The sequence below is a fragment of the Meleagris gallopavo genome, chromosome 1 (genome assembly GCF_000146605.3).
Source record: "Meleagris gallopavo isolate NT-WF06-2002-E0010 breed Aviagen turkey brand Nicholas breeding stock chromosome 1, Turkey_5.1, whole genome shotgun sequence".
Classification (NCBI taxonomy): Eukaryota; Metazoa; Chordata; class Aves; order Galliformes; family Phasianidae; genus Meleagris; species Meleagris gallopavo.
In genome coordinates, this window is record NC_015011.2 from 68,259,014 (window position 1) to 68,282,212 (window position 23,199).

At 41.5% G+C, this 23,199-nt stretch overlaps 1 protein-coding gene across 3 annotated transcripts in view; it reads left to right on the forward strand.

Moving 5' to 3' along the window:
* ETV6 (ETS variant transcription factor 6) overlaps positions 1-23,199 on the forward strand; it is a 129,537-nt gene that overhangs the window by 569 nt on the left and 105,769 nt on the right. The window contains exon 2 of one of the 3 annotated variants that reach the window (XM_019617069.2): positions 20,254-20,356. The exons of 1 other annotated variant lie outside the window; for it this stretch is intronic. In XM_019617069.2, the coding sequence (XP_019472614.1) occupies positions 20,261-20,356 (96 nt within the window). In that variant the 5' untranslated portion in view covers positions 20,254-20,260. Of the gene's footprint in view, positions 1-20,253; positions 20,357-20,403; positions 20,461-23,199 lie in introns of those variants that run through there. One more of the 3 variants, XM_010716083.3, reaches the window with a different exon arrangement.

A 23,199-nucleotide genomic window follows, 5' to 3' on the forward strand; every position in this document is an offset into this window, starting at 1 on the left:
AGTGTGGGGTGGGTTGCGTTTCCTTTTTTTGGAGATGGGTGGCTTTGGAATAGGAGGCTTCTGTTCTCAGCGGGTGAGCAATAAGGGCGCTGCTGGTTTTGGGAACAGTAGAAGTGCTCCTTTCCTTGCCTTGGTGCAGTGTTTTCCAGAGTTGTCTGGAGAGGGATGCATCTATGTCGGGAGAGAGCCAAGGAAATGTGTACTGGGGTCTTGAAATGACTGACCACTGATTTTTCATTACACTTAACTAGGCAGGTTCACATGGAATGTGAAATGCCTGTTTTAAGTGACCTGTTCCAAGCACTGCAGTCTGGACCTATTTTTACTGCTCAGAGTGTTTTGTCCATGTGCGGGCTCTCACAGCTCTCTTTGCCTAAGCAGAAGCTGCCATCCATGTGCAGCATTTAAGGCATCGTCCCAAGTGCTAGTGAATACCGGGCCATCGGAACACAGGAAAAAGTTAGAAGGGGTACAGAGAATTTTTTTGGCTCATCTCCTTGTGCTGGTTTTAATAGTTTCAAATATAGCAAGTCTTTCAGACAGAAAAGTGAATTTCAACTGATAACATTTCTTCGCCAAACCACTCTGGATAACTTTCTGTTTGGTTTTCCTTAGTACCATTGGCTTTTTGGCCACTTGTTTCAGACAGATGGAGCGAAAGCCGGTTGCGGTGGGCACCCAGATTTCGGAAGATCTGCTTAGCAGTTGTGTGACTGTGTGAGCGTGCCATTATTTCTGCAGATTGTGGGTTGTGGCACGGGAGCAAGCTCCATGCCTATCAGAGTGGCTGGAGAGCTGCTGTGTTGCTCTGAGAAGTAGTTTTCCTCTGAGGTGTTGCATTAGGAGCTTGTGAACTGGCAAGGTGGTAATGGTGAATGCATTTTGGTGGTTTTTTTCTGTTTTTATTCCCTGCCCCAACACAGGGCAAGGCCGTGTGCCGTAAATTCCCCAGCAGCTGGGCGATGAGCCGTGGAAAGCTCTGATGAAGGGAGTGAAGGCTCAGGTTCTACTTGTGCTTTGGATGCTCAATGCACTGTCTATCTACATTATTGGAGAAGCACTCCAACACTTTTAGGAAAACTGTTAGGTGATGAAATTTTGATACATATCTAACTACTTGTAATCAGTAAAAACTTGCAGTAGTATCTTTGTTTATGTCAAGTTGGTATGTGTGATTGTATATTGGTATATATTTGCTTTGTGGCAGATACGTGTATACGTATTTCTTCCTCCGAGAGAGAGAAAACCACTTAACGTCTGGTCCCACCAGTGCTCAAGTGTGCACTTGCAAGGCTGGTGGTGAGCCTCTACTAAAAGGCTGATGCTTCTTGTGTTAGTGTCAGTGAGAAAACTCCCGTTAAGTTCAGTGTGTTGCATAGGAGAAAGCCGGAGTATAAAAGTACATACGTATTTAACATTTGATTAATTACTTAACTCCTTTCCACCAACCTATTTAATCCCTTTGAAGCCAGATTTTACTAACACTGTCCCAATTAAACACTGGTCGTTACTATTCATTGTGTCATTATAGGAGAAGTCAGTTTCCTGGGAGGCAACCCATTAAAACAGCAGCCCCGGTCTGAAATGCCCCAGTTAAACAGAGGATCCTTTAATGATAATTTACACGTATTTTTGTACCTTGCATCTCAAATTGCTTTTTTGGAGGGAGGCAGTTCAGCGACGCTCTGCTGATAGAAGTGGTGCTAAGCAGAAGGTAAACTCACAGTTACACCTGGCTTTTAGAAAGTTGTCTGGGTTCTTGAGCTTCCCAATGACACCTTGCATCGTGAAGTCTTCTGACAAAAAGTTTCCTGATAATCTGCTTACTGTGTGAGAAGGGAAAGCGGGGGCAACCTGTGTTTTTGGGCAGTAGTATAGTTCTGAGCTGCAGTCCAAAAATTAGCTGTTTGCATTTTTTTGCATGCGTTTGTTTTGGAATATTTGTGATTCAGTGCCATAAGCTGGGTATCCCCAGAGCAGCAGCAAATCATAAGCAAGTGCTTCTGAAAATGTTCTCTTTGGCCTTTGCTTTCTCTTTCTGTGAAACAGGCATAAAATAATAATGAACCTATCTCTGCAGGGTAGTGGTGAGGCTAAGTATTTGTAATGCAACATGGAAACAATGATGTTTATTGCAGAAATGAGTGGCAGAGTGAGTGGTCTGATTTGTTCCTGGATTTTTAGGTCACACACTATGTGAGGTGGCAATGGTGGTGTTCTGTTTTGACTGTTGACACTTTGTTGGGGGACTTGTAACTTTCCCAGGGGTCGGTACTGGGGCCTGTCCTCTTCAGCATCTTTATTGATGACCTGGATGAGGGCATTGGGTGCACCCTCAATAAGTTTGGAGATGACACCAAGTTGGGAGGAAGTGTTGATCTGCCTGAGGGTAGCAAAGCCCTGCAGAGGGATCTGGACAGGCTGGATTGCTAGGCTGAAGACAGTGGGCTGAAGTTCAGCAAGACCAAGTGTCAGGTCCTGCACTTTGGCCACAGCAACCCCAGGCAATGCTACAGGCTTGGGGCATAGTGTCTGGAAGACTGTGTAGAGGAAATGGACCTGGGGGTATTGACCACCACTCAGCAGAACATGAGCCAGCAGTGTGCCCAGGTGGCCAAGAAAGCCAGTGGCATCCTGGTTTTGCTAGCAGGAGCAGGAAAGTAATTGTGCCTCTGTACTTAGCCTTGGTGAGGCTGCACCTCAAGTACCGTGTTGAGGTTTTGGGCCCCTCACTACAAGAAAGACTTTGAGGTTCTGAAGCATGTCCAGAGAAGAGCAACAAAGCTGGTGAGGGGTCTGGAACACAAGTCTTATGAGGAGTGGCTGAGGGAGCTGGGATTGTTCAGTGTGGAGAAGAGGAGGTTCAGGGGAGACCTTACTGCTCTCTGCAACTACCTGAAGGGAGGTTGTGGTGAGCTGGGGGTCGGCCTCTTCTCTCGTGTAACTGGTGATTAGAACTAGAGGGAATGGCCTCAAGTTGCACCAGGGGAGATTCAGGCTGAATTTTAGGAAATACTACTTTTCTAGAAGAGCGATCAGGCACTGGAATGGGCTGCCCAGGGAGGTGATGGAGTCACCGACCCTGGAAGTGTTCAAGGAATGTTTAGACGTTGTGTTGATGGACATGGCTTAATGAATGAGTACTGCTGGTGATAGGTGGATGGTTGGACTAGATGTTCTTGTAGGTCTTTTCCAACATTGATGATTCTATGATTCTAAGCAGTCAGAGAGAGCAAGAGCAAAGACAGGCTACCACAGCTTCTTGCGCATCTAACAGCAGAGTTGAGGCAATCGATTCTTTTGCTGGATTATTTTTTAGGACTACAATGCAAGCCAAATTTAGCCAATATTGGGTCTAGTGTTGCTGAGTTGTCTTTGGGCAGTATTTTATTGGAGAGCAGAGGACAACTTTTTGCCTCGTGTATTTCTTTAGTGGCACATGGAACTCGAAAGTAGATGATAATTGTGTTTTTGTTTTTTTTTTTCTTTCTTTCAAAAATGCCACTGTTGGGTAGAAAATAAATGTGGAAAGCTTAGCTGAAGTTAAGTTTGTTTATGGAATGTTTGGAGCAGCAGTAAATAATGCATTTTGAATGGAATTAGGCCTTTCAGTGATAGATGATATTGCTTCTTGACTGTAATACTACTGAGCTCTAAAGTGAACTGGGTATAGCAATTAAGGAAAACTACAAATGATTCTTCATCTAAATGATTTTCCAAAGGTTATCCCTTGTTAAGCTGCATACAGTTTCCTTTGCTTTAGGGTTGTCCTTGTATAGTTTGCAAATAGTGTCAGCACTGAAGCAATCTGGAGAGAGGACAAGGTGGGTAAGAAAGAGAGACAGGCAATCACAGTGTTATTTATGTTGGTCGGTGTACTGTGGAATGTTTGCACATGGGAATTAATGGTATTGTAAATCATTTTATAAATGTGTATGATGCTGAGAGTAACGCTGGGTGTGACTGAGAGAGTTAAATAGCCCCACAAAAATACTTTGAATGTGACAGCTGGATTTTGCATGTTAAACCATTAACAGCTGGCTAATATTAAATGCAGAGTTTAGATTTTCAATTCTATAATTAAATGAAAATTTGTTGTAGATAGGAACTAGAAGTGATTTCTTGTTGTGTGAATTGTTATTTTTTTTCCCCAGCTAGCCCAAGTAGGGTCTGAGCAAGCTTCTAAATTATTCGTTTTGAAAATGGGGAGTTAAATCTAGAGGAAACCAACAAAGGAGCATCCTTAAAACTGATGGGATGTGGTAGAAAGCGAGATTGTTTGTAACATTCGTTTTTCAACCAAGTACGGATGAAGTGATTTTTTTCCATTATGAATTCAGTGGGCTCCTCCAAAGCATCTATTACTGGAAACTAGGAATGTTTTCTGAATTGTATGGGAACCTGTGGAAATCCAGGAGCTTGGAGTTCTACCAGATAAATGAAATGTTTAATAAAATGCCAGAGATAGTACTACCAGAATTCAGGGATAGAATTATCCAGTTAGGGTGAGGCATTCAGAATCTGCAAACCACATTTTCTTTTGTTCTCCTTTTTTTCCCCTTAAAAGGACTTGCTGTAAAATAAGCCTCCATCGTTAATGGTGCACTGTGAAACTCTGCTGATGTGCTTGAATGTTGAATGGAGTAAACCCAACACAACAGCAGTATCGGGGAGCTCCTTCCCACTCTCTTGAAACTCATCTGGTGTCTTTGCTGGAATTGCACCTTTTGACAGATGTCTCCTTTTTTTTTTCTGGTAGAGCAGAACCGCAGAACATTGCCACAGCACACTACCCCTTGAATGGCAAGTTCTTTTCTTTGAGTCTGCCCTGTGTATAAAAGCACATGAAAGCCAGATCTTCTCAAACCTGTCCAGGGTCGGACATTACAGGCAGTAAGATTTGAGGAGCCAGATTTGAGGAGCCAGAAGCTCTGGGGCAAGGCTCCGCTCTCCTGCTTGTCAATAGAAGCCACTGGAAGAATCGTTTCCCAGTGGATGGGTCCTTGATGCTACATCAGCAAGGAGTGATTGGGAGATTTCCAGTGAGCCCCACTGAGGTGCAGCTTGAAGCCTGTAGGGCCAATAGGATGTCAGTGGTGAGCTGCCCTTAGCGGTGGCTCTGATTTGGAGCGGTGGCTCACCACAGCTCTAGAGAACCAGCTTTCTCCAGTTTAAAAGTGGACAGCCTGGTGTGGGTGCATGTAGCTGCTGTGACTGTGGAGATGAGGAAGAGAAGGGCTGAAGTTTTTTCAGAGAGGGACAAGGATCCTGCTGTGTCCCAGGGTACTGGGAAGTTACAAGAACCGGGGTGCGGGTAGAGATAAAATGCTTTCCTCAGATGACAGTCTGAGTGGCTGTTGCACTGTCAAGTGAGTTCAGTGAATGGGCTCACTGGAATAGGATTTGGGGAAAGTGTAGGAGTAGCTTCCAGGGGAAGAAAGTTATAAGCTGTAAAATATTTCATGGTATGTGGCCTGGGTTGTGTACAGTGTGTTGCCCTGTAAACACTGGGCTCAAACACAGCGAAGGTAGTGCCTTAGTAAGTCACCCCACACCAGCTGAATCATCAGAACCACCGTTGACTGACCATGTGCTGGCTTTTGTTACCTCCCAGATGAGATAAATCACAACTTCTCTTAAACCTCAAAGCACTATCAGAGGGAATTAATAGTATATACAGCCAGCTTGATCATGCTCGTGGACAATAGCTGGGCTCTGCAGGCTCAGAGAAGGATGAAGTGAGGTATTTCCAGTTTTTCTTTTCCCCCTGGCAGGTTTGAGCATGGCTCTTCTGCTTAACAGAAACAGTGAGGTCTCCTTGAGCTAGTCAGTCCTGTGCTATTGATCTTGGTTTGTCTGCTGATAGGCCTTATTTTTTTTCCTGATTTTAGGAAACAACTCTGTGGAGAAATGAAAGGGAAAATGAGCTCAGGTTTCAGCTAGAGGTCAAACAGGCAATTAAACCTGTAGCAGGAAAGGAACTGAGAACAAAACAGAAGAGATCTGTATATTGCATTTTGAATTCATGCTGTGTGTTGGTTCTGGTTATAGCATATTTTACTGATTATTAAGAGGGCTTGTAGTGGCACTGGAAAATAAACAGAAATGTGTAGTGAAGTTGATGAAAAGCCTGGGGAACCTTCCATAGGAAGAGAAGCTAAATTGCCTGTGACTCTTCAAATGACTCAGTTTGGAAAAGGAGACTGCTGAGGGCGATATAATAGAGATCTATAAAATCACACAGTAGTAGTGTATGGGGAGCAATTACCTGATAGTACACAACTACACAAGCAATGAAATTACCACTGAGCAAGTTTGAAACAAGTTCTTCCATCTGTGTTAAATTATGGAACTCACCGCTGCAGGATGCTGCAGAGGCTGTAAATACAAATGGATTTTAAAAAGTGGGTAGAGGAATACATAGAAGATTTTAATCCTGACAGCTTTTACTGGGGGAAAAAACCTCTGTAATTACCATGGGAGAAGATTGCTTTTTCTATTAAGATTTTCCTGAGATGGACTTCTTATCCTTTAGAGACAAGATCCCAGGCAAGACAGACATGCTTTGATATTATACAGGCATGTAGATGCTCCAGTGTAAAATTCTGCAAACTATAAGGCTGGTCTCAAGTAGTTGTTAGTCTCCTCCAAATTGTTTCTGAAGTCTCTGACTCAACCCCTAACAGTCTTGATTTCAAGAGCACTTGTTATTTGTGAAGAGAGTTGAGGAAGAATCTGTCTGTGAGTCTTCGAGGGTCTTGTAAAGTCTGGATTGCTTGGAGTAGCAAGAGGTTGGTTTTGTTGCTTTAATTATTCAGATTCAAATGAAAAAGGGGAAAACCTTCAGGGAATACATAGAAGGGGAATTACAGATCAGTGCTGAAAAACAGAAGTTTTCTGGTTTTGAGGGACAGACATTGTTTACTTCCAGGAGCCAAAAGTGGGTTGAACTGTGCTTTTCCAAAAGTCTCACAGTTCCCATTATCACCCTTATGAAATGTGTTTCTGAAGAATTAACTCTTTTTTTTCATGTATGCAACTAGTGGTGTCCTTACAGGAGGCTGCAGGGATGGGGACAGGATCTGCTGCTTTGCTACCTGGCCAAATGCTGTGAGCAGTTGCTGAACCATCTCATTTATGAAGAAGTGCTGTCCTTTGTACAGACCTTTGTGAATTTTTTAAAGCAGCAAGGAGAGGAATTGATTTACAAATCAGTTTTGATAGTTTTGCGTGTGTACTTTATTCTTTGTCTTAAAGAAAGACTGATTCATATCTGTGGAGAGCCATTAAAGCACTGATGTGCAGCTAAACATGGTCTTTAGCCTAAATCTAGGTCTCCTTTCTGCTAACCTATACAGTGTTCATAAGTATCTATGTAAGTAATTACATAGCCTCATAGTTTTCCTTAGCTTTTTGTTAAATCTTTTGATTTTGGAAAATAATGAATTACTTTATTTGATGAATGATTGATTTTTATTTTTAACATGATATTTATGATAGACTGTATTTGGCTTTGCAGTGAAATGTAATTACGTATACAACCACCTTTTGTGTCCCCCAAACCCTGAGAAATTAAAGTGATCTTAAATAAATAAATTGATATTTGTACTTGAAAAGGAAGCATCTGGTACATTTTGACATATTTTTTAATTGATTCAAGTTTTCTTTTTAAGCAAATTTTTTTTTTGTGATTGCACTGATTGCTTGTCTTGCTGATTTAGTGAGGTATTTATTTATTGACTGGAGTAAGAAAACAAGCCTTCCATTTCTGCAGCTCCAGAGCATTTTCCAGCTTTGTAATGGGTATATTGGCTAAATGGAAAGAAGAAAATACTCTCTGTATCTGTTGTCTAAAACGGTCTTGACTCCATGGGAAGCTTGGGCTTAGGTGTACGACAGTGGGTCCCACTAGTTCAAATGATACGACTTTTATTCATGCTTTAGTATAGTTTTGTACTCGGTATTTACCTTTAAATTTTCCTTTTTTTTTTTTCTTTTTTCTATTATAGCTATGACTGGGTCTCAGTACACTTGTTTAGGTTCACATTTAGATGAAGTGAATTAGAAATACAGCATTAGACAAGCTTTTTCTGGCTTCCTCAGGTTATTCTTCATTGTGATTTTTCTAATGGTTAGTGGTATGACCCATCTTCGTTAGCAACGTAGGGCCAAAGCAATAGAAAATGAGCTGACACTAGGGGTATTTCTCCAGTTCAGCCTCAATATTTGGCTTTGCAGACAATAGGGGAAGGCATCATAGATGCACAACAAGCTTTAAGGTTCCAAATGAAACAAAAAACTCTTAAAAAAAAAAACAACAAAAAAAACAAACCTTTGAAAGAACAGATTTTAACATTCATCCTCTAATATAGGTGTATGTTTTCAAAGGTACTTGAAAGGCTCCATTAGCTCAGTGTTTTAATGTGTTTGTTGCTGCAGCCAGTTTCCTTTGAGTAAGAGGGAGCTGTGATTGCCCTTCTTCATTAGTGTGTCTTCACATAGTTCCTTGGCACTTAGAGCTGCAGAAAAATAACACCATGCTCTCCCACATGGTCTCCTCAGGCTCTTTTGCTCGCTTCCTGCCTGAGACTCCCTTCTCACTGTTCTCTTGGGACATTATGTGATCCTTAGATTGGTCAGTCCCGTCGCTAGTGGTTTCCCTTCATGCTAATGGGATGAGTACCGGCTGAGTACCTTGCAATCCTACTGCTCCTGCCTAAGAGGCGAAGGGTTGTATGGTGATGAAAGAGTCTATGTAAGCAAGCATTTCAAGGCTGAAGTTTCTGTCTTGATTTTCATTAGAGCTCCATGCTTATGCTGCTCTGAGCAAATCTGTCTTGATAAGCTAAATACACAGAAATTTACTCAGCGTTGCTGCAAGGTACAAGCTTTCACATGGGATGGCCCTCTACATCTGGATAGATAGGTAGCTGTTGGAACCAAATGTGGGTCTGGTATCCATGTTTCTAGTTACCTGCTCTAAGCAACCTCTGGGACTGTAGCAAATTTCTCAAGTTAGTGGAGGAAGGAAAACGGGAGCAACAGAAACAGGGCGGGATTGGAAGTGAGGGATTTAAGAAGGAAAAGGAAAGAGTTTGCTGTGACAGGAACTCCAAGTTGGGGCCTGTTGTAGAGTCCTGTGAAAATCATGAGCATTCTCCTACAAAGGTCTTAATAGGCAAAGAGAAGCTGAATCAGGAATGGTTATTTTTTGTTAGAGAAATCCAGCAAACTAGGAGGGTCAAAGGTCAAATGGAAATATCCAGCATACACCTCGTACAGTGAAGCTATCAAATTTACTGCCAGAAGTTACAATGCAGGACCAAAAAGGAGATGCTTTTCAGTGGATGGTTTTTATTAGATTAATCTGTGTGAGACCATGAATTGCAAAGATAAAGATGCAGTCCTTGGCTCAGAAAACACCAAACTTATGAATTGCTGGAGGAGCATGCAAGAGAGAGTTTGTTTCTTATGTTCTTGCCCTGAGCATTTCTTACTGGCTGTTACTGGAGATGTGGTGCTGGCCTTTGCAGACCCTTGGTCTGACCAAGCCTACTGTATTTCTGTTTTTGTTTAGGCTTCTCATACTTTGATGCTGCACTCTCCACTGATACCTCTGACAGATGGAAAAGTAGTAGTTGAGAAAACCGCTCCCATGAATCAGGCCTACTGCTCTGTTTCTTGCTGTTGTTTTGATATTTCCTCAGCAGAGGCAGTCTGACCGTCTGAAATTTATGAGATGAATGTTCTTCAGATTATGAAGTACTTCTCAGTGAATGTTGTTCCAGAACACTCTTGGGGATTTTCCTGTCCTCGATTCTCCTCTTGAGCTGTGATGCCATTTATTGGCATAAAGGGCTTTGACCTGTTTTATTTTTCTAGGTTCTTCTTAAGATTTGGCTGATAGAGGGTGGAAAAAATAATTAGATTCTTAGATAATCCAAATGCTACGTGCTGTGCCAGCCACACCTCTTCTGATGGTTGATAAGAGACAAGTGAACACAGTTCCTTGCAAGATGAGGATGTGTTTGTTTGGATGACAAACAGGCAGCTGCATGACTGTATTGCTGATGAACAGGTGTTATACAATACAGGGACAGGTCCAGCACTTCCATTAATTTATGCCATCAGCATGCTTGCAGCCTGCTTTGGAGTAACTATCTTAATCTGGTAGTTTGGTCTTTTTGCTTTTTGTCCCTTGACTCTTCTTTTTAGGTTCCTAACAGCTGAGAAAATTGAGGAGGAAGTGTTACTTACCAAGTGCCTAGACTTCATTTTTCTACACTAATGATTAAGAAATGAGTAAGCTGGTAGACAGGACCTTCTCGCGGGACGCTGTGTAGACAAAATGTTTTCCTTTGGCACAAGTGAACTATTTTCCAAATCATGCTTGTCTTGCGCTAATGCAGTTAGTAAGCAATTAAAACTACAAAAGTGAGCTGGCTAAACGGGAAAAAAACCCTGCAAATACCTGTGTGTCCTCTGCCAAGTCCTCCAGCTGACATGTAAGCAAGCCAGCCTTGAAGTGCCACCTAACTTGTGTCCCCTTGCTTTGGGCTCCTTCTTGACTGCATAGCCTGAACATCTGAGATGTTACACCTGCTACCAACATGGGTAAAATGAAAAAGCCCTGTGCATATTCTCAAAAGACACTAGTAGCTGAGGGAATTTTGTTGTCCAGTGTTAAACACAAGGAATGTAATTTTATAATTTCATGCAGAATTACAGTATGTCCATGTGCCACATGCAGACTCACATATGTAAGCTTTCCCAGTTCAGTGTGAGAACACAGTAATTTTGCAGTCCTCTGGTTAAGGAATATCTTCTTTGCCCAAGTGCTGTGGATTGTCTTTTATTTATGACATCTGATATCTGTTTGCACTGCGCTCAACTTTTTGACTTTTGGATTTCCTGTTCAGACTTAGGCCTTGGATATGAATCTTGTTGAGGCATCATAGAACTGGGTGCTTGAAACAATGGCTGTGAACAAATGAGCTGTTAACTGTGCACTCTGTAATGCCACTGTATTTTTGGTCTGCGTGAAGCAGGACTAAATTTTCTGATGTGAGCCTTTTTTGGTGCTCTACCTTCTCCTTTATTGTATTTCCAAATGCTCATTCATGTACAGACTCCACACTGTGGTTTTTTTTTCTCAAGTAGCTGAAGTTTTTTACCTCTTCTTTTACATTACTGAAGCCCAGCTCTGAAAATAGTGGTGGCAAAATAACTGGGAAAACACAGCCTATGGTAATTGCAAGGTCCTTTTGTTCTTCAAGTTACTTGAAACAGGAGTTAAATGATACACCTGGTTTTAAAAAGTGGTGATAGTCTCTATCTGATCTTTTCTTCCCAGTGGAAAAAAAGCTAGGGTTTGATAACCTGTATGGCAATACAATGGTAAACTAGGAGTGGCGTAGACCATTAATGGAAAGTACCTTAACTTTGATTTCTTAACAGCTTGTTAGATGAAAGGGTAATCATAACCTTTCTGATTTCCCATTGCTGCTGGCTTGCATAGCATTTGCCTTAAATGAAAGGGCAATGCTCAGATCTCAACGTGTAGAAGTAGCAGGCTGCTCGCATGGCCAGGTCATTAACATCCTTCTCTCCATTTCTTGCACTCAGGTCTCACTGTCATCCATTGTTAATTCTGCTGGCCATGGCTTGTTAAGAAGCCCTAGAAACCAACCATTTTTCCAGGCACGAGTCATTTGTGCTGAGACATCTGTTTCTCTCATGGCCAACTAGTGTCTAGTCTCCTGTTTTGGCTCTTACTTACATGTTCTGTCAATTCCCTTTTTATGGTTATTCTCCTGAAATTCTGCCCTCTTTGTTAGTGATAAGTGCAGGTAGAGCATTGCAGGCTACCTTGTTGGGCTGTAAGCTGTTTGGTGAGGGCTTCTGTATAGAACTGTTTCCTTCTGAAGCACAGGGGGATTTGGTACTACTAGAAGTGGGGATCTTAGCATGTTATGAAGAGTCAAGATACAGTAGGCAAGGGAAAGTTATGACTACATCAGGAGGCCTGGATCTTCATCCTTCACTGGGTCTGCAAGTTCATGCACTCTTTTATGGTATGGAGTCGCACCTTCCCTCTTTCCTTGGGTAGTGTCTGTGAAGGAATATTTGCCATGTCCAGCTTCAGGCTGATGTTTAGTTGATTGCTTTGATGGGGGTCTCTAACTATTCTTTAGAGGCATTACAGCAGTGCATCATTGTTATTTTGCTGCAGAAGTAGTTTGAGGACGTTTGCTCAGGATAAGGTGGTAGCTCCATGCAGGATCTGTCCCACCCTTCCCCTTCCTCCTCCCTTGTGCTGGCACGGATGTTTGTGCAGCCATGTGCTGGATAGGGCAGTAGGTCCGGATTAAGGTGAACAGCCTGTGCTAGCACATGGAGATGGGTACAGGAGGGCAGGGCACATGTTTTTAGTGGCGGTGCCAATTGATCTGGGATTAATGTGCTGACGAAATTCTGGGTAAGGCTTTGGCTAGATGCATGTCACTTGAAATCACAACCAACGTTCTTAAAGATTCTCACCTGTTTTCATTACAAGGACTGTCCCTTTAGACTCAACAGAGTAATTTCAGGAAAACTGGTCAGTGTTAACTTTTGGCTGTTAAAATGTGGTTCTTTGTTAAGAAACTGTTTTCCTTTTTCTGATACCAGCAGAGGCCAAGCATCTCAAGCAGCACGGGCAGTTTGCATGAAGGGTAGAGGTGTTGCCTGGAGGTATGAAGGAACCTTCTGCTATCGGCATCAGGCCCCGCTGTCTGACATCTGTGGATTTCCAACTGTGCTGTGGCTTGTTTTGCATTTCTGAACATATCTTAGCTGTGCCTTTTACCCTTAATTGTAGGAGAATACTGCTTTAATATGAGAAGGTGCTTGCATTTATTGAGTCTTCTGAGGTAGACTGAGAACAGCAAACACTACCCCCTTCCTGCTTTATGATTGCAAATTTATGCTGCACTGTACTGCCAGGGCTGACAGACAGACTGGACCTGCTTAACCATGCATCAAAGCGTGAAGCTTCTCTGGGTCAGGGGAGGAAGTTCATCCCATGTGCCTAATCCAGAGGTCATTTCAGAGTTTCAATTATCTATTAAAACTGTATCCCTGAAACATGCAAACATGGAAATTATGCATTCAGCCCATAAGTGCTAGCTCTTCGTGAGCCACTTCACCACAGCTTTCCTGTGAACTCAATATATGCCTTGTATTAGCTTTGGCATGAAGAGTGTTTGTGACATCTTTTCTATTGAAAACTAGGCCAGCTCATAGGTTTTAGTTTATTTTTCTTAAATCTTCTATGCTAGCCTTGTGATGTGATTATAAAAATTTGCCAGCCTGGCACATGTATGCATTATCTTGGGCAGGAAGGATAGGTTTGGTTTAAAGGTATTATACAGAGGTACAGAAGGCTTTAGTTCACTCTCTGCTTTGCTACTTCGTGCTCTGTGACCTTGAAGTCATTTGATGTGATTGCCCCTCCATAAAGCGTAATGCCTAGAAAAATGGAATCTGATCTTCAGTAGAAACTGTTTGTGCCTCTGTAGCACGAGTAATTAATAATGATCTTACTGTAACCCCTACCGGTATAATTAATGTTGCTGGATTACAGTCAGTAGGACACATGATTTAACAGTGCCTGGATGTGGTTTTTGGGCAGTTCACTTTTTTTTCTTTTTTTTTTAACCCTTCTGTTTTGAACTCTTATTAGAAAACTCTCAAAGGCACTGGTCTGTTGGTTCAGGCATGAAAGCAAGCCTCAGCCATGTCCAGAATAATGAATTTAAAATTTAATGAAAATTAATACTAAAAATTCTACAATGTAGAACTGTTAAGCTGTCAGCTTATATTACCCCAGCACTAGAGATTTGTCTAGATATTAGTGTGAAATAGTGCTTTTCAGCTGATGTCTAGCTGAGGGACTTGATACACAGGTAATATTACTGCTTTTTAGTTAACTCCTTGTCCAAGAGTTCAAATGTGGGATGAAAAAAAATGTCATTGGTTAAGAAAACTTGGAAGTCTGGTCAGATTCCTAAGCATTTGCGAAGGGGAAAGTCAGTTTCTTTTGTTTTTATTTTGAGGTATTCTTGTACAAAGCGGAATGAATCACCATTTAAGAATTCCATTCTTAATTTGTTTTTCTAGACTCAAGGAAGTTGACTGAAGCAACACCTTTCCCTCAGAAATTAGACATTTTCTAATAATGACAGTTTCTCATTAGCTTTGCAGATGACTGTACAAACAGCAACAAAAATAGGAAATGGTGGCAGTACTAAGTAGCTTTACTCTTTCTTTTAATATATTAAATTGAAGGCCAGAGGGAGGTTGTGACAGGAGTCCATTGCATGTTTTAAACCAGTGTAAAACAGTGTTTTACATCCTCCTTATGACACCTGCCAGACAAGCAGGTGGTAGACCCTCACTATTTATTTTGTTCTCAACTCCCAATCCAACTAGCTGCCTCCATTCCATGTCTAGCCTCAAGTGAGGCTGGTGACATCCATACGGCTGTGCAGATGCTCTATCTTGAGTCTTGAGTTGGATGTCTGTCATATAGGCAGATGGTTGGGGAGGGATGCTACTTGCTGAATATTATTACACGTGAGCAGTGGACAGCAGCATCCTCTCTGCTGCTTCCCTGCAGCTGCAAGATGTGACTCACTGCCTGATTATCTGCCTTCTCTCCAGCACCAGGTCAAGACTTCACAACTTCAGGCCCGGCAGGTTTTAAGGCTGATCTTGCCTGGATAAGTCAGCTCTCCTAGATGTATGTACATTGTTGATGGGGGAGAAAGGAGAAAGGGATGGATGCTGGCTGTGATGAAAGGCTACCTAACTGCCCCATATCAGTGCATCACATGGAGTCATATTTTCCTCCCAAGCCTCTGTATTACGTGCAAGTTGGAAAACTAGGCTCACATACTTTGAGCGTGTTCATTTTTTTTCTTCTCTTCATTCTTGTCTCTTGTGAAATGTGAAACATTCAGGAGATTTTTCAGACAGGTATGAGACTGGTGCAGCAGCTACTTCATTAGGTTGGTTGGCTGTTCTCCAGCCATCTTTCATTCATAGTATCATAGAATAGTTTAGGTTAGAGGGGATCTTTGAAGATCATCTACTTCTAGCCCCTTGCCTTGAACAGGGACATCTTCCACTAGATAAGGTTGCCCAAAGCACCGTTCAGTTTGACCTTTGACTTGTTCATCTGACTGTTATTCTATTATCAGTTCTTTGCATGTATTGGAAGAAATCTCTATTTGTTGTTAAATTGTTTTCTTGCATATTTACAGTGCTCATCTTTCTTGGTTTTGTCTTTGGTGACATCTTGGAAATATGATTTCCTTCTCTCACCTCTCCATAGACAATTGTGCTCCATTCGTAGGTAATGTGATAGTAAAGTAGTAGTACTGCAGACCAGTTCAATGTGGATAGAATGACTGGACCTCTTCACTGCCTGGTACCAGCAGTGATGATTTTTTTTTTTTTTTTTAAGATTAGAAAAGAAATCTTAGCTAGAAGACTTGGCTATTTACAGATATTTCTTGGAATGCTGTAATCATCGAGAACAATTCCTAAACATCTGAAATAAAGGATTTTATTTATTTATTTATTTTGATGGAAATAAAAATACCTGATTTAGAAAGGTAGCTTCCATGCAAGCCCTGCTGAATGACTGTGGTAGCCTCTATGTTTCTCTGAAATACAAGGGCTGCCCTGAAAGTAATGCCTCCTATTTTATTAGGTTGGCCATTGGCATTATAAGTGGATGTTGGTGGTACAGCAGTTGAGGCTGAACCTTCCCACCAGTGTTCCATTACATTTTGTTACTGTGTGACAGATGGTAGCAGAGGGGCAGTCTGACAGAATGGTGTCTGACATGGAAGTGTGTATGAAGCAACAGTGTGTCATTGAATTCTTCCATGTGGAAATAAATGGTATGCGTTGACGTTCATTGATGCTCGCTTAACATTTATGGAGACAAAACAGTGGATGTAACCTCAGTGAGGGAGTGAGTGGTGCATTTCAGCAGGGGCGACAGCAACATGGAAGACAAGCCGTGGCCCAGATGGCCTTGGAGATTTTTACAAGCATGGCATGCAGGTTCTTGTTTGTCACTGGTGAAAATGCGTAGCTAAGGGTGGTGACTATGCTGAAAAATAGCGTTTTGTAGCCAAGAATTTGCTCTATCAAATAGTATTATTATACTCCTTGTATCTGTTACAGTTTACATGGAAATAAATAGGAGGCATCACTTTTGGAGCAACCTATTCACATCCAAAATATACTGTTGCCTCACTGTTAGTAGACTTTCTCTCAACTCTGTTAGCAGACAGAGCCTAGCTGTTGGCTTCTAGGGATTACTCCCTTTCTTTCCTAGGTTGGAAGTAGCAAGTTTTTTGCCACCTTGTTTGAGAACAGGCACATTCCAAGCTGCAGCAGTTGCTTGTACAGATCTGCGTCAGGTTGTTTGAGCAGCTGGACAGAGATTTTTGGAGCTGCCCCTGCTGGGCTTGGTTGTGTACCTGAGAATCATTTTGGTTGGATCCATCCTTGAATTGAGATTGGCTCAAGCAGTGTTATTGTGCAGTTATTACTTGGGTCCAGGACAGCAGAAAAGTAAAGGTGGTGTGTGTGTGTGTGTGTGTGTGTGTGTGTGTGTGTGTGTATAAAGATGTTTGCAGCTCTGTAAATAATAATCCCTAACTCCTCTTAGGTCACTTCTTTCTATCATCTCCCCTTACCACCAGAGGTTGTTTCCATGTGTTTTACTGGGGAATTGAGAATTACTTTGGAAGTTAGGAGCCGTGTTAGCTACACCCAAGCTTTACAGAAAGGTGGTAGAAGTGCTGGGGGAGGGAGCTCATTTTGAGCATTCTTCCTTGCCTGTGGAATATCCCTAGTTCTTAAATGCCTTGAGAAAGGGCAGGGGGATAGGTTCCTGGAAGAGCTTTCATTGCCCAGGGGAACCCTGAAGAATTTTGCTTGTGCATGTAGCCATTTTGTGGTGAGTATAAATGCATCTTGCTCTGCACTGCTTGGAACTGGGCTTGTTTAGCACTTATGTCTCACATAAGGATGCTGCCCATTTTTTTGTTTCCCTCCTCACTCCCACAGTCTTGCAGAAGTGGTGTTTTTTTTTGGCCACCTGTGGTTTGAAGCAGAGCTGCTGGGGAGTGTGTGTGAGTGTGCGCACACAGATTAGAAAATGAGAGGTGGGGAAGCTCAAACAGCTTCCTGAAGTGTAGGAGTGCAAGTCAGAGAAAGGAAGGAAAATCTTTTTGAAGCTGTATCAGTGCTTTACACGGACAAGAATAGCAGACAGAGCATGTTGACAGAGTGGTCTGAAGATAAATGTGGCCATGTGACAAAGCTTTAGCACTGTAAAGATCACCTCTGTCCACTAGCAAAGCATACATTTACAACAGGAGTGCAGTTTTGTCAGCGTGGCTGGGCCCGTGGAGCACACTGCTAGTACAGCTGTGTTATCCAGAAGACAGCAGTAAGTCTGCACATGTCTGTAGGTCTGCACCTGCAGCCCTTTTAATCTATAGAGGAGGTGTGAGGAACAGCCTGGAGCACGTCTTGTAAAGGCACTGCAACTGGGAGGAGAGGTGGGATATTCAGCTAGCTGTTTTTCTGCTGCAGATTTGTGGTTTGTCAGGCTGGGTGCTAGTCCATCAGTGCTTGCATTCTTCCTCCAGCTACTGTAAGTATTTCCTGAGCAGGGTGAAATTCCTTGCCCTAAGCCAGCTGTGCCACATGTTGGCACCTGGTGTGCTGATGGGACAGTGGGGACTTGCTTTCCAGTCATAGGAGCAGCCAAGCCTGAACCTTCAAGACTTAGTTTACATCACTGTTTTGAGCTTCCTTCTCAGAGTTTTCTTGTTGCTTTCTCATCCATAAATGACAGCCAAGGGTTGTTCTCCACAGGATGTTGAAATGCTAATAGGACAGACTTTCCTTATTTTCCTGTGTTAGATTTTCCAGGCCTTCCTGCCCCACTGCCAACCTTTCCTGGATGGCCCAGTAGCTGAGTGATCTCCTGTTCATTTTTTTTATGGAGCACTGTGATTCTGGATACCGCATTAGCAAGGCTGTCTTTGCATATGATGTGGTCAGAAAGGGGCAACCTTCCTTCCCCCTTATGCAGCTGTGTAACAGCTGGATGACAAAAGTCTGCTGGCTGTCTTCTCTGAATTGTTTGGAAAATAGCTCAGCCTCTGCTTGGGCACCATGGAACAGGAAACAGTGTGGGCTTCCAGGGAAGTGATCTGCTGGGCAGAACTGGAGCTTGTATCCGCAGCTTTGGTTTTGTGTTCTCATCACTATTCCTAAAGGTGTATAGAAAGAAAATCTATATTGTTTCCTCTGTTTTTCTAATTGGGAAAAGGAGGTAGAGAGGAGCAGTGATGAAAAGGGAAGAGCTTATTTAGAGTGTGCTATTCTAAGATGAAAATAGCAACCTGGTTTGTTGTAGTTCAGTGCTCTGGGCACCTGCATCACATTTAATCATGTGTTTAACAATAGGCATGGCAATAGCTGCCATACAGTTCCTTCTCTTTTCAGGGCGTCATGAGCAGAACTGTTCACTGAACTCAGACTGCAGGGCCATTTCCACTTACCAGACCATTAGCATCGCCCAAGCTGCCAGGCCATACAAAGATGTACTTGCTGGTGTAAAGGGTGTCAACATCTGGCCTGTAGAACCTGCCTTACCAGTAAGGATTCAGGATGTGAATCAAAGAGTCCTTAACAGAAAGAAAGTGATACCATTTAGGTTGTGGGAGATGGAGACAAGCAGTTGTGGCCTGGTGGTTGGCTGTTGGGTTGAGCTGACTTGAAAAGGAGTTCCTGAGCCTCCAGGTGGACTGAGACAAGCCACTCAGAGGTAGCATGGGGTCACTGAGCAGACACTTCAGTACAGCAATGCTGTGACCCCTCTTAGTCATGCCTTAAGCATTTAAACGATGTCATACCTCAGTTTAGAAAAACACAACCTAAAAACACAAACAACAAACCTCAAACCAAACAAGCCGTGACTCTTTCTGTACGTCTGCTTGCCAGTCTTTAAAGAGGGCTTTGGTCTTCACAATCCTCCTGGCAGAAAATGTTTCATGATTATGCTGAGGGGCAGACTTAGGTCAGCAGGAGAAGCTTCTCTAATGAACCCAAGGGTTTGACACTAGGCCAGCCTAGTGTTTGTATGAAAGGCTATTTCTTGTTGCTGAGAAAACTACCTTTTCCAGAATCTCAACTCTGGAGCTGTTTGCAGGATGATAGGCTTACAGTGTTTAGGAGTGTTACAAAACCATATGTTGCCTGAGTTCTTTTCATACATTGTGCGAGACACTGTTCATTTTGGTCATCACTGAGGTCTTTGCAGCTGATTTTGGAAAAATATGATTCAGAACTTTCATTACATTGGATTTGCTCAGTGAGATTGTTTTTACAAAAGGATAAGTTTCAATATCTTATCTCTGGAATATACATACTTTGTTTCTTTTCATCTGTAAAATCCAAAATTTTTGCGAGCAATATTATCTTATCTTGGGGTTTAATCTGTTACAATTAAAACCAATTGGAATTTTCATTAATAATTGCCACTGAAATAGATTTCTGCTCATAGATTTGGAATCATATTGTTTTGCTGTTGTGTATGTTACTAATATTGCTATGTTATGTATCTACATTATATACATCATCATATGGTGTGTGTTATATTATACTGTTTTCTTACAGATTTTTCCTTGAGTGCCCTGCGTGCTTCTCTTTTGTGCCTCAGTTTCTCCTGGCAATAAATGAGGAATGCTACTCTATTGTCTTACTGTACTGAGAGGCTTTAACTGTTAGCTGTCTGTACAGTATGCAGTGGTCCTTAAACATGAAAGGGCAGAGTGGTCTGTATTTGTTGTCTGAGGTGTTTGAAACATTAGGTAACTTAGTTTCCAAGAAGGAAAAGCAAATTCTGTAAGGATTGAAGAGATTGAACTGGTGTCTAAAGATGAGTGAAAAAGGAAAGAAAAGACTGGTTAGTGGAAGGAGAACAGAAATCAATTATGCTGTAAAGGTATTACTGAACTGGTAATAATCAAGTTAGTTTGACCTCATAATTTCATAGACAGACAGATTGAGTTAAATAGCAGAAACATAGTGATTTCCCCCTCTTCCCTGCAATAGGTTAGTAGAATGCCAAAGCCGTGATTCAAAGGAATATTTTCTTGTTTCTATTCTGCTAAGGAAGGAGATGCATGGGACAGATGGAACTGGTGGTGCAGGAAGTGATTGCTCATCTTTGCAACATCTCGGAAGACCAAGATTAGCAATTATCAACCCTGTTGGAGTAAGGAATATACTCTTCTCTCTTGCAAACTTGCAATTTGTGATGCAAATGGACGAGGGAAGATGCATATAACCAATTTTGAAACTTGTCTTTACCATACTCAGGTACATTAAATTTATCTCAGATAATTTTGCTGAACTTTCATAACCAAATTAGTAGAATTTTGCAAAACTTGTATGACTTAGCTTGTCTCCTGTAAACATCTACTGAGATTTTTATGAACCTGCACTTAGTTTTGGCCAAATATAGGGTGAGTCTCTTGATATCTTGGGAGTAAAATAATTGAGAACTTTTATGTTTACATTGATGATCATGGCTAAAAGTCTAAAACAACAGCTCTTGGACTGAACATTTCCAAATTTGGAAATCTGAAATCCACATCTGGTTAGAATTTTTAGATGGAAAGATTTTATTCTTTAAAAAAAAATTCACTGATGCTTAAATTTAAACAGCCACAAAATAAATCCATCATGAAACAAACATTGTATGTAGTAACAATTACTTCTCTATTTAGAAAGGAATTGATTGCAGTGCTTGTCACCTCAGTATACTTAATTCAAACTACTAAATTCGTATTGCTCAAAGTCAGAGAGGGTGGTAGGTGAAAGCAAGATGAATATCATGGTTGAGCAGTCCTCTAGACTTTCTCTTGGGCTGCCTGTCGGTAAGAAAGTTTAGGGTTAATAATTTACTCTGGCTGCTCTTGATGTACCAAGAACACAGTTCTACGAATGCATGGGTCCCGCTGGGTTTGGGGGGGATTACTCATGTGTCTGAATGCCTGCAGGCTTGCAGCTCAGTTTTGCGTGATTATTTTTTTTAGACTCCTTTTTAAAAATACACAAGAATTAAGCAATTTCCTTTATGCAGTGCCTCAGCCAAAGCCCGCTGAAGTCTTCGGGAAGCCTCCTACTGTTTTCAACAGGCATTCAGGTCTATCCCATGTTCCTTATGGTCTGGTATATTCGGTGGGTACAGTGGTGGTGGGATGCTTAACTGTCTTAGTTCTTCTATATATGTTATCCTACTGTGATTTAGTTACTATGGAATAGGTTGCCAGCATTACTAGCAGCATAATTATTGTGAAATAAAAATAATAATATTGTGTTGATTCCAGAATTGTCTCCACATGAGGAGCTACTGCAAAATGAAAATGGTGCAACAGCTTCGTAGCTTTGTCTGCAGTAGTTGTGCTGCTCAGTTGCTCTCTGTAAGTAAGGTGTCTAGTGAGGTGAAACAGAGGTGAAAGGCAGTGATATGAATCCCTTTTTATATCAGGACAGCCTTCCTACTTTGAATGTTTACTGAACTATCGTTATCATAGTTTAAAAAATAAAACAATAACAACATCAAGCAACAACAACAAAACAACTCCAACCCCCATAACCCAAATGTGGACAAGCCCTTACCATGGACTGCAGCCAAACTCCTGATCAAGCAATCAGATCTGCGTAGGTGGACCTCTGTGCCTGCTACTTCAGAGGGATTCTATACGTGCAGGTACCCACCTATGCAGATCCGATTGCAGGATTGTGGCCCCATGCTAGTTAAAAAAACACAGGTGTTGCTTTTGGTTTAGGAGTGAATGCGCAAGGAAGCTGGACTGTGTCCCAGGTGGTTGAAAGCGTTGGAGCTTTGCTATTTTTGAGATCCCTGAGCAAGCCTACCTGTTTTTACATTTCAGTGGCAGCTCTGTTAATGGAGGTGTGGATAAGCAATCCAGACGAAAGATTTCTTACCACTGTCATTTTGCACTAGTGCAGAAGAAGCAAAATACTCAGTAAATTAACTCATATTGCGACATGTGTATGGATCCTATGAATGGTCTTGGAGCAGAGCCCAGGGCTGAGATTTTAGTTTCCATAATTGGTGCTTGAATCCTATGGCTCTAATGAGACCTGTATGCCTAAGCATAGTAGGTTTATTTACAAAACTGCTATGTTATTGTCTTCTATCATTGCTGTTCTTTTAACAGCTCTAACTTCTACATTAACGTGGGTACTGGCTAATACACTACACACATGCATGATGTTAATTCCAGACACTTCATGGTCCAGTTTTTGGTAGTTAATCCACATGATGACAAAGTACCCACTTTAGAAATAAAGCAGCAGTATAACCAACAAAAGAAGGGGAAAAAAACTTATTCAGTCCCTTCCTGTGTGATATAGAAGTTCATGCATGAATACAGATTTGAAGCATGAGACAAGTTAGTGTTTTTTCTCTTTGATATATTTTTTTAACTAATAAAATACGTTGAATGTGCTGTGTATTCTTACAACAGTGTGGCTTGTTAATTACATAAGAACAGGACTTGTATTAAGTGGCTTTTCCCCTGAAAAATGTCAAAAGAAATGATATTTTTATGTATTTTCCTTTCTAATAATAATAAAAAAGAAAATTCTACATCCTTTTACAGAAGAAATACATTTATTTCCTTTTTTTCCCCATAAACACAAGGGCTTATTTTGTTAATCAGAACAGAAAATTAGTCATTTTTCTGTATTACTTCCTATCTTAAGATCTTGGCTATGAACATCTGTCCTAAAAATTGTTGAGCATCCTCAACTCCTGCCAAACAGAATAGATATGGAAGCTTATCAGTATGTCACTGATTTGGATTGAAAGAAATCAGGTTGAAGACCTGGTCAGACGTGATGTTCTGACTGTAACTTATCTAGGCTGAAGGGCTTAACTACTTACTGCTGTATTATGTCTTTTCTACTCCACGTCAGCTTTACTCTCAGGTTTGCCTCTGTAGTTGCTTCCTAATCCACATCTTTTGGTATTATATGTTTATTTTGTTTTTTAAAAATTTTTAGTAGTATGTTTTAGATATTGAT